Source organism: Anomaloglossus baeobatrachus, chromosome 2 (genome assembly GCF_048569485.1).
Source record: "Anomaloglossus baeobatrachus isolate aAnoBae1 chromosome 2, aAnoBae1.hap1, whole genome shotgun sequence".
NCBI lineage: Eukaryota > Metazoa > Chordata > Amphibia > Anura > Aromobatidae > Anomaloglossus > Anomaloglossus baeobatrachus.
In genome coordinates this window covers 759,049,158-759,067,430 of record NC_134354.1, presented here as the reverse complement: position 1 = coordinate 759,067,430, position 18,273 = coordinate 759,049,158, and the positions used below count along the sequence as shown (strand labels likewise).

The 18,273-nt window shown below is 50.8% G+C and overlaps 1 protein-coding gene across 1 annotated transcript in view; it reads right to left on the bottom strand.

Annotated features, from left to right (window-relative positions):
- MRE11 (MRE11 double strand break repair nuclease) overlaps positions 1-18,273 on the bottom strand; it is a 314,955-nt gene that overhangs the window by 244,711 nt on the left and 51,971 nt on the right. Inside the window, exons 5-6 of the mRNA XM_075337495.1 lie at positions 8,045-8,132; positions 7,511-7,652 (exon numbers count right to left, since the gene is read on the bottom strand). Of these exons, the coding sequence (XP_075193610.1) occupies positions 7,511-7,652; positions 8,045-8,132 (230 nt within the window). The remainder of the gene's footprint in view (positions 1-7,510; positions 7,653-8,044; positions 8,133-18,273) is intronic.

The window sequence follows — 18,273 nt, the reverse complement described above, 5'->3', positions numbered from 1 at the left end:
CCATCATTCACCTGCAGCCAATGGGAAGACACCACACCCTTCTTATTCCCCCTTCTGTCACATGACCACTGCCATAGATAGTTCTGTACTCCTGGCTCATGTGCTGTTTGTATGTTGATTCCTGTGCGCTGACCTTTGATTGTTGTTTGACTACCCTCCTGCCTGTCGTTTTTGTACCTTGCTGCCAGTTCCAGATTTAACCTCTGCTTTGTCTCCTCACTACGCCCTTGCCTGCCGATTCTGTCCCTGTTTAGCATCTCCAGGTTTTTGACCCTGCCTGACCACCACGTACTACAGCCTACCGCAGGTAGTGATCTCTGGGGCTCTGTGTAATTCCACATCCCTGTATTAAAGGGTTGCGGAGTCCTCAGGGTCCTGCTTTGTGAGCGGCTTTTCTCTAGACTCCCCTTACAGCTAGTCTGAGTCTGTGGCTCCAAATCAGGCATTACAGGAAGGGAGGGAAGGAAGGAAGGAAGGAAAAAAAAGAATTGGATGAACTGTGGCATAGAAGGTGTGAACAGGGTGAGGAAGGAAGATGAGAAAAGACAGAAGGAAGGAATGATTAAAAACTAACAGGAAGAAAGCAAGGACAAAAAGGAAGGAAGGAGAGAGAAAGAAAGAAAGAAAGAAAGGAGGGAAGGAAGGAGAGAGAAAGAAAGAAAGAAAGAAAGAAAGAAAGAAAGGAAGGAAGGAAGGAGAGAGAAAGAAAGAAAGAAAGAAAGAAAGAAAGGAAGGAAGGAGAGAGAAAGAAAGAAAGAAAGAAAGAAAGAAAGAAAGAAAGAAAGAAAGAAAGAAAGAAAGAAAGAAAGAAAGGAAGGAAGGAGAGAGAAAGAAAGAAAGAAAGAAAGAAAGGAAGGAAGGAGAGAGAAAGAAAGAAAGAAAGAAAGAAAGAAAGGAAGGAAGGAGAGAGAAAGAAAGAAAGAAAGAAAGAAAGAAAGAAAGAAAGAAAGAAAGAAAGAAAGAAAGAAAGAAAGAAAGAAAGAAAGAAGGAGAAAAGAATGGTAGACAGTGAGAGATCGAAGGAAGAAAGAAAAGGAAGGAAGGAAAAAAATAAAAAGCAAGAAAGAAAAGAGAAAAAGGAAGAGAAAGAAAAAAAAAGAAAAATAAAGAAAGACAGAGAAAAACAGTAAGAGAAAATATACACAGTGAAAAAGAGGAAGACAGAATGAGGAAAAAGAAGAGAAACTTAAAAAGACAAGAAGTAAAGTAGAGCGCTTTCTGATGGCTGTGGAGGTTTCTCGTGACTGATTTGTGTTTTTTTCAGTTATAATTTTATTGTAATTACATTTCTACTTAATTATAATTAACAAGTAATCAGATGATTAATAATAGTGAAATCCATAGTAATCATCTATACGTGATCCACTGTGGGGGGCTCAACACCGACGCCTCCACAAAAATGTACAAAATAATGATACCGACATCAGAACACGATCAGCCAAAATCCCAACAAACGGAAACTGGAAGAAAAGCAAGATGTAATGGGGAAAGCCCTCCAGGAGACAATGCCAGGGAACAATCCCAGAGGCATTCCCTGTGGGACATCACCTTTACAAGGAGGTGGTAACTGATGAAGTTTGTGTCTCATAGGGAATTATGATTTTTTATAAATCTCCCGGTTTTAGTCTATATCACACAGTAAATCTACAGGCCCTGATGCACATTAGATAAATGTGTTATGTGTATGGGGGATTCCTGACTATAGTTTTAGCAGCCGATCCTTCTGACCTCCCAAGGGACAAGAAGCCACGAGATGTGACCTCCAGCTTACTGCCCCCTCTACACTGAAAGTGCAGAGTCTGCCAAACAGAGTACATGTGTACAGAGGGGAAAGGATGTACGAGGAGCAGCTGATAAGTCTTTGACTTTACCCAGAAATAAACGAGATATGATGATGAAACTTTACATTTCTTCCACATACTCTCCACTGATGTCAGCACACGTCTTACATCGGTAGTCCAAGTTCTGTAAGTCTAGCAAAAAGAAGGATTTCGGTTGTGCCTCAAACCAGGCATCTGTAGCAGCCATAGCATCAGAAATAGTGTGACATTTGGTCCCCTTGAGGTGTTTCTTCAGGTTTGGAAACAGATAATAGTCGGAGGGAGCTAGATCTGGTGAATAAGGTGGGTGGTCACCAGCTGGAAGACCAGCTCTGCCAGTTTTGCCGCAGTCGCTTGTGCAGTGTGAGCGAAGGGGTTATCTTGCAGGAACAAGATTCCTTTGGACAGCTTGCCGCGCCTTTTGGCCTTCAGAGCTGCCTTCAATTGGTCCAAAAGTAATACCTTTGCATTGATGGTGGAACCCTTTTGCAGGTAGTCCACTAGCAACACGCCCTCCTTATCCCAGAACACAGACGTCATCACCTTAGTCGCTGATTTTTGCACCCTGAACTTCTTTGGATGAGGAGAACCACTGTGCGTCCACTCTTTTGACTGCTCCTTGTTTTCAGGGTCATACAAATAATCCAGGTCTCATCCATAGTGTCCAGTCGATCCAGGAAGTTCTTATCAGTCCGGAAACGCTGACAAATGGACCGGGAAGTTTTCACTCGCTGCTTCTCTGATCTGTTGTCAAACATTTGGGGACCCACTTTGCAGATGGCTTCCTCATGTCCAAATGTTCATGGATAATGACACAAACACGTTCTCGGGACATCCCCATGATGTCTGCTATTGCTTTAGCTGAAATTCGTGGATTCTCCAGTGTGAGGTTGTGCACAGCATCGACGATCTCCGGAACAACAACCACTCTCGGGCGTCCAAGACGTTCCTCATCATTGGTGCTGAAGTGGCCCGTTTTACATTTGGCAACCCAGTTCTGAACTGTGGAATATGAAGGGCATTGATCCCCCAATGTCTGCGACATATCACCATAAATATCCTCTGCGGACTTTCCTTGAAGAAACAAGAATGTTATCCCTCCTCTGCTCTCAGTTCCTGTGAATATCGTATTAGACTCCGCCATTGTGTTTTCCCGCGTGCATAGAACACTGTTGCCATAAGCAACAAACACAACATTTTGAAAACATATATTAGACATAAAAGGCTTTCATTTGATGTAACATTTGTTACCATAGAAACAAAAGATCACAAAGTCAAAGAATTATCAGCAGCCCCTCGTATAGATATACTCTGGCGACAGGTACCCCAAGGTGTCTCAGCACCACAGCATTGTACTGACCACATACAAAAATACCCCATCAACAAGGCTAATAGTAAAACCAGGTTGGAAGTGATTTATACATTTCCAGGAGGAATAATAGAGGAACAAAACAAAGTTAGGTTAAAGAATGGATGCAAAATTGTTATCTCTGTTGCTTAAAGACCCAGACAGGAGCCGGTGTCTGCAGATTGTGCCTTATCTTTATGTTTGGCGTCTCTGTAGACCCCAGACAACCCCTTTAAGTCGTTTCTGCCCTTTGTCCGCTCATCATTCTGTGCAGATCTCAGGAGATTTTAGCTCTATAACAAGAATTGGTGTCATTAATCCTATTCCAATTTTTTTTTCACCTCTTGGAAGGAAAATACTTGACATTTGAGAATAAATTGGTTTCAGCTCTGCAAGATTAGATGTGTTCTGTGCGGCACATACCACGAGTGTTACAGACAGTCAGGGATCAGGGCGCGGAGGAGAGGAGACTGAATCACCCGCCTCCGAAACACTCATCCTTCACCTATTATGTATGATGCACGGATGGATCGGGCACGAGGAGAGGCATCCGGAGACCGAGCATCAATGTACAGTTCAGTGCCATGGGTCACATGGACCTTCTGTTCGGGAAGCTATGCACCCAGCTTTTTTTTTTTGTTTTTTGGGGGGGGTTTTGTGCCGTTGCATTTTTTTTTTTTTTTTGCTCTAGAATAGAATAACATCTACACTCCTCAACATTGAAAACCAAAACCAAGATGCATCTCCCCGTTAGCTATGGTGTCCTGCTCCATCCGCTCCTCCCATCTATTTCCTGCTGCAGGGCAAGATGGGAAGGAGGTGACGTCAGTCATCTGGCCAGCGAGCGCTTGCGCAGAACGCTGGAGGAAGAGGGGAAAGTGCGGTCACGAGGTTATGGGCGGCACTTGCTGATGACACAGCGCCACCCATAACCTCGTGCCGGCGCAAAGCGTCACTAGCGGTCACATGTGCACGCAGTGCACAGTCCCGCTACAGTCGCACAGCGCATGCGCGGGACCCCGGGCGCCCAGGGGCGGCGTCCTGAGGTTTCAAATTCAACGTTCGGGGGCGGTGTAAATCGGCAGGAGGACAGTAACAGACACCAGGCAGCCCGCCCCCATGGACGATTTACGAAATTTACATACGAAAAGGTACAACTTTATAAAGTGTTTATTTTGGTATAAAAGGGGCCAGAAAAACTAGAGGAACCTTGCTAGAATGCAGCCCAGGAGCTGCAGAAGGGGACACTTTTAGGTTTATAGCTAAATTTCTGATGACAGGTTCCCTTTAATGTGATAATCCTGAAGAAGTGTTTATCCTCCAAGACGCGTTGACATTAAATCAGGTTAACCCTCAACTGGTGAGGTGGGATTTTTGTCACGCAACTGGTGATGTGGGGCTTCCTATACCCCAGTGTTTAGAAATCTCTAATTTTTACAGAAAATGCAAAGATCACGTTTGTGTTAATCGTTTTCTTATTGGCGATTGATTACACATGAGTATACCAAATTTTTGACACCCACAAGTATCGAAAAATGTAATACATTGATGATTCATACCAGCATTTTCCAATGAATGCCAGCTGAAGAAAATTTCCCTGGGGTGTTGCAAAGCCCACCTCACCAGTTGAGGGTTAATGTGATTGTCCAGATGGAGTGTTTATATTCTGAAACGCGTTGACACTAAATCAGGTTCATGTGATTGTCCTGATGGTATATTTATATTCTCAAACGCGTTGACATAGTCACATTAATGGGGTTGTCCTGATGGAGTGTTTATACTTGGAAACACAATGACATTAAATAAGGTTTATGTGAGTGTCCTGATGGAGTATTTATACTCCGAAATGCGTTGACATTACATCAAACTCCTGGATCAACTTACCTTAGCCACTGGGGTATATGCATCACAGGAGGGGCTGAGAGCATATACATCACAAGAGAGGCTGAGGGCATATACATCATTGGAAGGGCTGAAGGCATATACATCACTGGAGGGGCTGAGGGTATATACATCACTGGGAGGCATACATATAGCTTTGGGGCACAGACAGCATTTGGGGACACATACAACACTGGGGGACACGGACAGCACTGGGGGACACGGACAGCACTGAGGGACACGGACAGCACTGAGGGACATGGACAGCACTGGGGGACACGGACAGCACTGGGGGACATGGACAGCACAATAGGGCATGGACAGTACTAGGGGGCACGGACAGCACTAGGGAACACTGGGGGAAACACTTGCAACGCACAGATAGCATGGGGGAGCATAGACATGTGGGTGCACAGCATTGGGTGTGGTACACAGAACTGGGGGTGGTACACAGCAATAGGGGGAGTCACACAGTCCTAGGGGAGGGGGCGGCACACAGCACTAAGGGGGAGGCACATTGCCCTAGTGGGGAAAGGGGGAACACAACCCTGGTGTGGTGGGCACAGGGGGAGCGGGCACATGGCACCTGGGAAGTGGACACATAGCACATAGCACAGTGGGAGCGCACACAGGGGGAGCGGGCACAGCACAGTGGGAGCACACACAGAGGGCATGAAACACAGTGGGAGCGCACACAATGGGGAACAGGCACACAGCACAGTAGGAGCTCGCACAGTGCGAGCAGACACACAGCACAGTCAGAGCGGGCACACAGCACAGTGGGGGGGCGCACAAGGGAAGCGGTCACACAGCACAGCCAGAGCAGGCACAGGGGGAGCGGGCACAGCACAGTGGGAGCACACACAGGGGAGGCGGGCACACAGCACAGCCGGAGCGGGCACATGTAGAGCGGGCACACAGCACTGGAAGCCGTGAAACTGCTGCTGGTCTTACCCTGTGGGACACGGCGCAGAGCGCTAACCCCGCCCACAAACTAAGTCCTCCGCACACAAGCACTGACCAGCGTTCAGTAGTGAACACTGAATGTGCGTCCTCTCAGTGCACATGGGGATTTAAAGGGCCGACAGCCGGCAAGACGCTGCTGCCGGCAGATTCCCGGGGGCCGCAAAAAAGGTAATCACGCCTGGCCTAGATAGATCCACCAGTGTCTTCTCTGCCTAGATAGATCCACCAGTGTCTTCTCCGCCTAAATAGATCCACCAGTGTCTTCTCTGGCTAGATAGGCTCACCAGTGTTTTCTCCGCCTACATAGGCCCACCAGGGTCTTCTCTGCCATTATCTTGACTGATTGGATTGCTGGTCTTCCTCTTTGCCTTGTTCCTTCTATTCTTCCGCCCATGATGTCCTTCTCCAATGATTGCTCTCTTCGTATGATGTATCCGAAGTAAGCAAGTCATAGCCTGGTGATCTTTTCTTCGAATGACATGTCTGACTTGATTTGTTCGAAAATTTGTTTGTTTGTTCTTTTCGCCGTCCATGGTATTGATAACAGCCTTCTCCAGCATCAGACTTCTGGTGCTTAGCTCAGTCAATTTTTCTCTGTGAGCTAGAAAATGTGTTTTTCCACTATTTTTACTCTGTTATGACAAATGTACATTTTGGCCCTGGACATAAGACTTTTTCAAATAGAAAAAAGCTCATTCACAGAGCCTAAATGTTCTGTACATGTATTGAAATAAATGTTATTTTTTTCCCCAGTTTTCTGAAATGGAAGTTATTAGATCGGTAACTAGACGAGTCTTACGTCACCACCGGAGTCCGCTCCATCGACTTCTACTCCGATCACCAGGCGACGCAGTCTTCCTGCCATGGCTAGTGCTGGTAATGGGAGAGGAGTCGATGCCAGTGGCTCTGGTTGGCGCAGGCTCCGCTCATCCACTGGTCTGGGTTTCCTGGGGATCTGCAGTACCACTGGCTGACTGTAGGTGGCGGGTGTCTCCCAGCTGAAGTACCATCATTCAGCTACAGCCAATGGGAAGACACCACACCCTTCTTAGTTCCCCTTCTGTCTGCTGATATCTGCCAGAGATAGTTCTGATTTTCCTGGCTCCTGTTACGTCCTATTCTGTTGGTGATTCCTGTGTGTTGACTTCTGTGTGTTTTCTGACTACCCTCCTACCTACTGTTTTTGTACCTCGCTGCCCGATCCGGATTTGACCTCTGCTACGTTTTCTGATTACGTCCTTGCCTGCCGATTCTGTCCCTGTTCTGCTATTCCTGGTTTAACCCTGCCTGACGACTACTCTCATCGGACTGCAGCCTTCCACAGGTAGTGATCTCCAGGGCCCTGTGTAATTCCAAATCCCTGTATAGGGGGGTTTAATGGGTTTCAGGGTTCTGGGGGTCCTGCTTGGTGAGTGGCTTCCCTCTAGTCTGTCCACTATAGCCCGTCTGAGTCTGTGGATCCAGGCAGGCGTTACAACGAGCAGACAGCACTTACCTAGTCCATACATCGCTATCTTTGTCCGGCCTTTCTGCAGCAGTACCGGGCTGATGTCAATTTTCTCTACAGACGTGGAACGGCCAAAATGGTTCACAAGTCCGGCACAACTTAGTAAATCCAGTGCACACAGACCATCCGCCTATAAAGAAATGAAACGGAGGAGTAACCTGTTATAGCCGGTGATGGTAACTTACAATCAAACCGTGTGCCTTCCCCGTCCTCCAGTGCCAGAGAGCTTACTGGTCGTTATCACTCATAAAATACTTTTGTACCATGGTTTGGAGCCCAGGTGTCATCAGAGAAGTGACTGTGAGCAGCTCCCGGCACAGGTGTTTGACGCGTTTCTGGTGGATGAAGAAAGTGGCTACAGTGCATGGATGGAGGGGTGACCCAGGAGTTTACAAAGTTTTAGAAAGCTGGGTCAGGAGGAACGAGACACAGCTGGTGTATGGAAACTTACAGACAATGCCCCATGGGAAAAAAAGTATGCAAATTATGGGAAAATGCAAATTGTTATATTAGGACAATTACCCCAGTTGGATCATCATGATTTCCATGAACACTGAATGTGGGAATAGAAACGTTCAGATTGTCATCCTGATAATTTACCCATGGAAATCTGTGGGGAAAAAATGTTTAAACAAAAAGTTAACTAAAAATACGCAACTGATAGGGGAATAACTTATAAACAACATGTAAACATAGACCCCTACCCATTACTAATCTAGAGCTTAGTGAGCTGTCATTATCCCCTTATAGTACCCCGATTGCCACCACACCAGGGCAATTGGGATGAGCTGGGTAAAGTACCGGGATGGTCACATCTAATGGATGCAACAATACTGGGTGGCTGCTGGCTGCTATTTTTAGCCTGGGGGGCTCAATAGCCATGGGACTCCTCAGCCTGAGAATACCAGCCCCCAGCTGTTGACTTTATCATAGCTGGGTATCAAAATTGGGGGGGGACCGCACGCAGTTTTTTAATTTATTTTTTTATTTTTTTTTAAATAATTTAAAAAAAAAAAAAAGCACATGGGGTTCCTCTTATTTAGAGACACAGCCAAGGTAAGCACACGGCTGGGGGCTGCAGTTTGTAGCCATATGCTTTATCTGTGCTGGTATCACAATATATGGGGACCCTTAAGTTTCCCTCCGCTCTCTATAAAGACACATCTGCAGGTTTTTCCCTTCGCTCTCTATAAAGACACATCTGCAGGTTTTTCCCCTTCGCTCTCTATAAAGACACATCTGCAGGTTTTTCCTTCCGCTCTCTATAAAGACACACCTGCAGGTTTTTCCCTCCGCTCTCTATATAGACATATCTGCAGGTTTTTCTCACTATCTGACATGAAATCAGAATACATATTTCCCGTTTTACTTCAATTAGGAACCAAAATTTATATTTGCCAAATGCCAGAATAATGAGAGAGAGAGAATGTTTTTTTAAGCCGTTTATGTGAGGTAAATCCTGGGATATGAAGAGGAATTATGACTAGAAGTCATAATTGCTCTCATCACTCCCTGGCAGTGCCCCCTCCCTTCTTGTTCTCAAATGTCCAGCATCTGTGAAGGTGTCACATCCCACTTACACCTCCAACAGCCATCTCCTCTAATATGGAGATGAGATGATGTGAGGACAATGGACCCAGGATGACTCCCTGCCGTCACCCTGTAACAAGAGTTGTATCTCATTAGCAAGGCTTGGAAGTAGCCAGACAGAACGACTCCAGTAAAAAATGGTTCATATCTCGCAAGCCATATCTCCGATAAATACGGCAACCATAAAAATGGTGTTTGCGCAGGCGGACGATGCTGGCACACCTTTTTTATGGAAGGGGGAGCTTGGGAAATACCCCAGGCGTGATATCAGCCATATGGGAACTCGTAGACAGGTCATGAGTCCCCTCGTTCTGTAGCTAAATTCATAACTGTCACAATGAGAGCATTGGCGTCTGCCTACGACGCTCCCAGGCAAAGTTATGGCCAATATCCCCTTTTCTGGATAATTCTGATCCATGCAGGGGGAGTGGCAGTGCTTCCCTGTGAGGTCACTAAGGTAGGAGGGGACCTGGATCTGCCCAGGTTGATAACCCTACTTCGGCCATTTTCCAGTGTTCTTCTGCTCGGGGGCCTGGTTGGGAAAGACCTGTGAGGGAGTTCCTGGAAACCTGGTCTACAGCGCCCCCCTGTGGCCAGACGCAACAAGGTAACTGCTGGAACTGTGTATGCCTGTTTGTAACCCATGCTTTATCTGTAACTGTACTCTGACATATGTATATTCTGTAGATTCCCTATTGTATATATTGTAGTTCTAGTGTGCTTTAGGCTGATTAAATTATATAATTAATCTTGGGCTGTTCTGTTATCTCGATCTTGAATCCCACGTCTGTGTGTTCGGCTAATAGTTACCGTGAAGCGGTTGGTGGCAGCGAGTTGTGCCAAGGATTATTGTGGGGAGGCCAGTGAGACTCGGGAAGATATTATATATTCCGCCCGCGGAGGTCGGGGGAATATATACCTTACTCTCACCGGGGACCCTTCAATAATCGGCATAAGTAGTATAGCGGCCTCCTTGCTTATTGTCGGGCAATTCCATAATTGGCCTGACTATAAGAGGGGCGCTAGAGAGCGCGTCACGTGCTCTGTCGGTCGGGAGGTATAAAGGAGGGGTGACCCCACTTGTTACCCCCCGATTGTGACGTACTGGTAGCCAGCGCGGGGGACTTCTGAGTGACCCCCCCGGTGGTTTGTGACATATTGGTGGCATAGCGGTGGGATCGAGATAATAGTGTGTGTGAGTGTGAGACCCATACTCCCAGACACTAAAGACTGCCTGCAGCAGCTGTGGCTGCTGGGGTCTTCAGACTAGCTCAACACTAGAGTGTCAGAGTGCAGATACTGTAAGGTGTGTGGAGGCATCAGGTGTCAGTTCTGTGTCAGTGACCAAAAGTCTGCAAGAATGGCTGATGGCACCAGGAGCAGAGCTATGCAACTGGCCAATGCTAAGGCAGGAGCCGAAGAGAGGGAGGACGGTGCTGTGGACAGCAATGAGGAGGTTGCCCACGAGTCCTCCAGGAGCTCGACGCCAGAAAACCGTTCTGCCGAGGACATTGCGCAACCTGGCACTGCTGGACAAGATGAGGAGGAGCTCACCCAAGGTTCCTCAACGAGCCAGATGCCAGCCCTCCGCTCTGAAAGGGACAGTGAATCGCCTAGCTCTGCAGCGTGCCGCAGATCACCACGTGCCATTCCACCGAGCCTGGGAGGCTCGGATAGCCTTCTTCAAATGGCTATGGCCCTTCTCCAGGCTGGAGACCAGGAGGGCTACAAGGGACTCCTGGCAGAGCACAGGGCAGAGCGGCAGGCAGCGCGTGATGCTGAGGCTGGGGAGCGGCAAGCAGTGCGTGAGGCTGCGGAGCGGCAAGCAGCGCGTGAAGAGCGAGAGCGAGAGCGACAGGCAGAGCGTGACTACCAGCTGCAGCTAGCTCAGCTCCGGCCCTCATCAGCCACACGTGACCTTCAAGACACCAAACTTCCAAAGGTCCGTGTTGAGGACTTCCCAGTGCTGGAGAAGGATGGAGACTTGGACTCTTTCTTGACTGCTTTTGAACGGACTTGCTTGCAGCACCATCTGGACAAGGACCAGTGGGCCAAATACCTGACCCCCCGTTTAAGGGGTAAGGCCCTGGATGTCCTTGGGGACTTGCCTGCTGAGGCAGATCAGGGCTACGACACCATCAAGCGGGCCCTGATCCAACAGTACAACCTCACTCCAGAGTCCTACCGCAAGAAGTTCCGGAGCCTACAGAAGGGACCAAAGGACTCCTGGGCTGACCACAGGCGGGCACTTGCCCGAGCTGCCGACCACTGGACCCAAGGCCTGCAGCTTTCCACCGGACCGGAGATCCTGGACTTGTTCATCACGGAGCAACTCTTGTGGAACTGCCCTGAGGATCTCCGCCAGTTCATCCGAGACCAGAAGCCAAAGGGGTCCACGGCTACCGCTGCCCTTGCCGATGACTACACCAACAACCGGGCCCCTGAGGCCAGGAGAGCGGCCACCAGCAGCACCTGGAGAGGGGGTAAGATGAATTCTGCGACTGCCCCACCTGCCCCTAGACTGCAGGGGGTGTCCCCCTCAACTCCCCTCTCCAGGCCCGTGGCGGAACCAAGACGGTGCCACCAGTGCAACCTACCTGGACACTTCAAGGCCATGTGCCCTCAGCGTCCCAAGGCCCCGGCTCCGTCCCCGTCCCAAGGGCCGCCCAAGGTGTATTGTGTGGGTGGGGGTGGTGGTAGGTCCCTGGACAGCTTCCAACCTGTCACCGTCGGCCAGTCTGTGACCATAGGACTGCGAGACAGCGCCTCGGAGGTGACTCTGGTGCGGCCTGAGATGGTGTCCCCCCAAGACTTGATCCCTGGAAAAACCCTCGCTGTCTCCGGGATTGGAGGCATTGACCCGGCGCTGCCTGTTGCTGACATTTATGTGGACTGGGGCGCAGGGCGAGGGGTGAGGGAGGTGGGGGTAACTGATCGGATCCCTGCAAACGTGCTACTTGGGACAGATTTGGGGCAAATAACCTCCCAGTTTGGCCCCGCCCCAAAGGCTGAACCTTCAGCCAGTGCTGACGTGCCTCCGGACAATGTTAATGTGTTATCTATGAATGATGTAAGGGAGGAGGGAGTGAACTCTGATATTTCTGCTTGCATAGACACCATAGACACACACTCAGCTGCAGCTGTGACAGGGGAGGGGGTCAGAGAAAGGTGTGACCATGCCTCTACAAGTAACCAGCCTGTGAGCTGGGATCTGTTGCCCTCTGCAGGGATAAGCAGAGAGCAGGGTGCTGCAGGGGGAGGACCAGTGTGTGGGGTGGGGGCTACCACAGCAAATGTGGGGTCCCCAGAGATTTCACAGCGGGGTTCTGTTGCTGCAGAGGAGAGGGGGAACAGGCAGGTGAGATTGGGGCCGGTCCAGGAGCGGAAGTGCTCCCAGGTAAGATCTCGGTGCAGGGTTCCCCCACAACCGGGGTGTCAGGAAGCCAGGTAGGTCTGCCTGAACCGGCGACTTGGTCAGGAACGGAGGAGGAGCAGGCACGACCCACGGTCGCAGCGGCTGTGGCCGCTGTCACCCGCAGTGGGAGTGCTGGAAGCCAAGGGGCCTCCCGGAGGTCCGATAGCTCTTCCCCTTCTGACCAAGTGGCAGCCGAGTCAGGTGGAGGCCAGGACACAGGTCCCGGGGTACTGACCGAAGATGTGACAGTCTCGTCGATTCTGGCCACATCTGGTCAGGGGTTTCAGGCAGCGTTAGAAGCTGACGACAGCCTGAAAGCTCTAAAGGAGCAGGCGGCACAGCCTCCCTCGGACTCGGACCCGGAGCGAGTGGTCTGGGACCAAGGACGGCTGTACCGGGCCACGGTCCAGCAGGGTTCACCGGAGGCGTGGCCCAGGGACCGACAGTTGGTGGTACCCTATCCGTTCCGGACGGAGTTGTTGCGGATCGCACATGAGATTCCGATGGCCGGACACCTAGGGATCGCTAAGACCAAGGCCAGGTTAAACCAGCATTTCTACTGGCCAAAAATGGGGGCCGATGTGGCTGCCTACTGCCGTTCGTGTGAAACCTGTCAGAGAGTGGGGAAGGCGGGGCCACACCCCAAAGCCCCACTAGTATCTCTGCCAATCATCGATGAGCCTTTCAGGAGGGTGGCTGTGGATCTGGTCGGCCCGCTGGCCATCCCCAGCAGCTCCGGGAAACGCTTCATACTGACGGTAGTTGACTATGCCACCCGGTACCCAGAAGCAGTGGCCTTGTCGTCCATTCGGGCTGACAAGGTGGCCACCGCATTGCTGGAGATTTTCTCCCGAGTGGGTTTTCCCCAGGAAATGCTCACCGACCGGGGGACCCAATTCATGTCCCAGCTGATGGAGACCCTCTGTAAGCAAGTCCAGGTGCGACATCTGGTGGCCAGCCCGTACCATCCACAGACTAATGGCCTGTGCGAGCGGTTCAATGGCACCTTAAAGCAGATGCTTAAGATGTTGGTCGACTCCCATGGGCGTGACTGGGAGCGGTATCTCCCACACCTGTTATTTGCTTACCGGGGGGTTCCACAGGCCTCAACAGGATTCTCACCGTTTGAGCTCCTGTACGGGCGACGTGTGCGGGGCCCCCTGGCTCTGGTGAAAGAGGCTTGGGAAGGGGATTTGGCCACCCCTGGAGTGTCGGTCATCGAGTATGTCATGCGCTTCCGGGACAAAATGCAGGCCTTGACGCAACTGGTACACGACAATGTGGCTCAAGCCCAGGCCGATCAGAAGCGTTGGTACGACCAGAACGCTTGTGAGAGGACCTACCAAGTGGGTCAAAAGGTGTGGGTACTGGTCCCCGTACCACAGGACAAGCTTCAGGCAGCCTGGGAAGGCCCATACCTCGTGTACCAGCAGCTCAACCCTGTAACGTACCTGGTCACCCTGGACCCCGCCCGTGGAAGGCGAAAGCCCTTCCATGTGAACATGATGAAGGCACATCATGAGCGGGAGGCATGTGCGCTCCCCGTGTGCAACCTGCCCGAGGAGGGAGAAGCGGAAACCCTCTTGGATATGCTAGCCCAGGTTAGGGCAGGCGGATCCATTGAGGATGTGGAGGTTGGCCACCAGCTCTTGGAGGACCAACGGTCCCAGCTGTGGGCCACCCTCCTCCCCTTCCGGGGGTTGTTTACCAACCAGCCCGGAAGGACTGACTTGGCTGTCCATCACGTGGACACTGGGGATCATCCCCCGATCCGGCGTTCAGCATATCGGGTCTCCCTGGAGGTGCAGCGACACATGCGCCAGGAGATTGACGAGATGCTGGAGCTGGGGGTGATCCAGGCATCCAACAGCGCTTGGGCCTCGCCTGTAGTCCTCGTCCCTAAGAAGGACCGAACCACTCGGTTCTGCGTGGACTACAGGGGGCTCAATGCTGTCACGGTCGCCGATGCGTACCCAATGCCACGCATCGATGACCTGCTCGATCAGTTGGCCGGGGCTCAGTACCTGACCATCATGGACCTGAGCCGGGGATATTGGCAGATCCCCCTGACTCGCAAGGCCAGGGAACGCTCTGCCTTTATTACCCCATTTGGACTGTACGAGTCCACGGTGATGCCATTCGGGATGAGGAATGCCCCTGCCACTTTCCAGCGGATGGTCAACACCCTGCTCAAGGGACTTGAAGGGTACGCGGCCGCGTACCTGGATGACATTGCCGTCTTCAGTCCCACCTGGGAGGACCACCTAGAGCATCTAGCACAGGTGCTCAGGCGGATCCACCGGGCAGGTTTGACCATCAAGCCGGGAAAGTGTCAGCTGGCCATGAGCGAGGTCCAGTACCTCGGTCACCGGGTAGGTGGGGGAACGCTGAAGCCCGAGCCTGAGAAAGTGGAGGCCATCGCATCCTGGCCCACCCCCAGGACCAAGAAGCAGGTGATGTCCTTCTTGGGGACCGCTGGGTACTATAGGAGGTTTGTTCCATGCTATAGTAGCCTGGCAAAGCCCTTGACGGACCTCACCAAGAAGAAGCTGCCCTCTGCAGTCGATTGGACAGTGGACTGCGAGACAGCCTTCCGGGCCCTAAAGGACGCCCTGTCCAGCCCGCCCGTGCTACAGGCAGCCGACTTCACGCGGCCGTTTGTAGTACAGACCGACGCCAGTGACTTCGGCCTCGGTGCGGTGCTCAGCCAGGTGGACTCTGCGAGCCAAGAGCACCCAGTCTTGTACCTGAGCAGGAAGCTGTTACCAAGGGAAGTGGCCTATTCTACAATGGAGAAGGAGTGCCTGGCCATAGTGTGGGCCCTGCAGCGTCTGCAACCCTATCTATACGGGCGCCACTTCATCGTGGAGACGGACCACAATCCCCTCAGCTGGTTGCACACCGTCTCTGGGACGAATGGGCGATTGTTGCGATGGAGCCTTGCGCTCCAGCAATACGACTTCACCATTCGCCACAAAAGGGGCCGTGACCACGGTAACGCAGACGGGCTGTCCCGACAAGGAGAGGTCACGGACGGGCGCACGGGGGAACACCGGAGTGTGCTGCCCCCTAGCGCCCTCAAAAGGGGGGAGGTGTGAGGTAAATCCTGGGATATGAAGAGGAATTATGACTAGAAGTCATAATTGCTCTCATCACTCCCTGGCAGTGCCCCCTCCCTTCTTGTTCTCAAATGTCCAGCATCTGTGAAGGTGTCACATCCCACTTACACCTCCAACAGCCATCTCCTCTGATATGGAGATGAGATGATGTGAGGACAATGGACCCAGGATGACTCCCTGCCGTCACCCTGTAACAAGAGTTGTATCTCATTAGCAAGGCTTGGAAGTAGCCAGACAGAACGACTCCAGTAAAAAATGGTTCATATCTCGCAAGCCATATCTCCGATAAATACGGCAACCATAAAAATGGTGTTTGCGCAGGCGGACGATGCTGGCACACCTTTTTTATGGAAGGGGGAGCTTGGGAAATACCCCAGGCGTGATATCAGCCATATGGGAACTCGTAGACAGGTCATGAGTCCCCTCGTTCTGTAGCTAAATTCATAACTGTCACAATGAGAGCATTGGCGTCTGCCTACGACGCTCCCAGGCAAAGTTATGGCCAATATCCCCTTTGCTGGATAATTCTGATCCATGCAGGGGGAGTGGCAGTGCTTCCCTGTGAGGTCACTAAGGTAGGAGGGGACCTGGATCTGCCCAGGTTGATAACCCTACTTCGGCCATTTTCCAGTGTTCTTCTGCTCGGGGGCCTGGTTGGGAAAGACCTGTGAGGGAGTTCCTGGAAACCTGGTCTACAGCGCCCCCCTGTGGCCAGACGCAACAAGGTAACTGCTGGAACTGTGTATGCCTGTTTGTAACCCATGCTTTATCTGTAACTGTACTCTGACATATGTATATTCTGTAGATTCCCTATTGTATATATTGTAGTTCTAGTGTGCTTTAGGCTGATTAAATTATATAATTAATCTTGGGCTGTTCTGTTATCTCGATCTTGAATCCCACGTCTGTGTGTTCGGCTAATAGTTACCGTGAAGCGGTTGGTGGCAGCGAGTTGTGCCAAGGATTATTGTGGGGAGGCCAGTGAGACTCGGGAGGATATTATATATTCCGCCCGCGGAGGTCGGGGGAATATATACCTTACTCTCACCGGGGACCCTTCAATAATCGGCATAAGTAGTATAGCGGCCTCCTTGCTTATTGTCGGGCAATTCCATAATTGGCCTGACTATAAGAGGGGCGCTAGAGAGCGCGTCACGTGCTCTGTCTGTCGGTCGGGAGGTATAAAGGAGGGGTGACCCCACTTGTTACCCCCCGATTGTGACGTACTGGTAGCCAGCGCGGGGGACTTCTGAGTGACCCCCCCGGTGGTTTGTGACAGTTTATATTACTTTCTGCAAATTCAAAAGTTTCCCTCCATCTCATTAATACTTGACACCATTGCCCTTACACTGTATGACTTCGGTAAAATGTTTTGGACCGCCTTCCACATTTCTCACAATAGTTGGTGAAATTTGGGCCCCTTCCTCCTGACAGATCTTCTGGTTTCAACTGTACATGACTCATGTTTGTGATAAATTTACTGTAGTAAAATGGTAACATCACTATTATATCATGTAGCTGAAGTGCAGCACAGATTCATCTCCACTGAAAGCCGAGATTCTTTCATCATGAATAGAACAGAAATTTATAGGACATTTCATAACTTTCCCAAATTCTCATGAAAAAATATTCATCACATACTCCATTGAACCGCTGTACCCAATATATTACATATTTTAAGAGTCGGAGTCGGTCTATTTTATACCGACTCCACGACTCCGACTTCACAGCCCTGGCAGCAATGTGAGCTCAGAGGCCTGCAGAATTGTGAATGCAGCTCTGGAGCTGTAAATGATATTGTAAATAGTATTTGAAAGTCATTAATGACCAGTTCACTGTAGTTTATTATTAACTAGCTGTAGTACCCGGCGTTGTCCGGAATAGTAACTAAGGCTATGTGCGCACTAGACCGTTTTTCCCGCGGATTTACCCGCGGATTTGCCCCGGAAATTTCTTGAGAAATGTCTGCAATCTTTGTGCAGACATTTCCCATGAAATTCAATGAGAAAAAAAAATAGCTGTGCGCACTGTGCGGATTTTTCTCAAGAAAATTTCTTGAGAAAATTTTCTCGAGAAACTTTCTTGAGAAAATGTGCATGTCCATTAATTTCCGCAGGTACCTGCGGTATTCCGGGGGTATTCCGCAGGTAGCAATGATGTGCGGTATACCACCGGAATAGCCGCGATTTACCTGCGGTAATGCCCATCGCTGCCTGCGGTTTTGCAGGAAGCGATGTCATTATGCCAGGAAGAGGAGCAGAGGAAACACACGTCGCACTCCCTGGACGCCGCACAGAAGCGCTTCCGTGCGACCTCCAGGTGCCCGTGCAGTCTGTGTCCTGCTCCGGCCTCGCGGCTGCCTGCACTGCAGGGTGTCAGTGTCTGCCCGCAGTGTCAGCAGCCTGTCACGCGGCAGCGCAGGCAGACACGGACATCCTGCAGTGCTGGGAGCCGCGGGGATGACGATCGCTGCTGTCAGGAGGTGAGATCATTACCTGCTGTGACGATCTCCTGCCTCCTGACGTCACCGCGGTCACTGCTGTCTATGCCCATCTCGCGAGCGGCCCGAGACTGTCACTAGCGGTGACGTCACGGGCTCTCGCGATAAGTCAGTGACAGCGCTGACG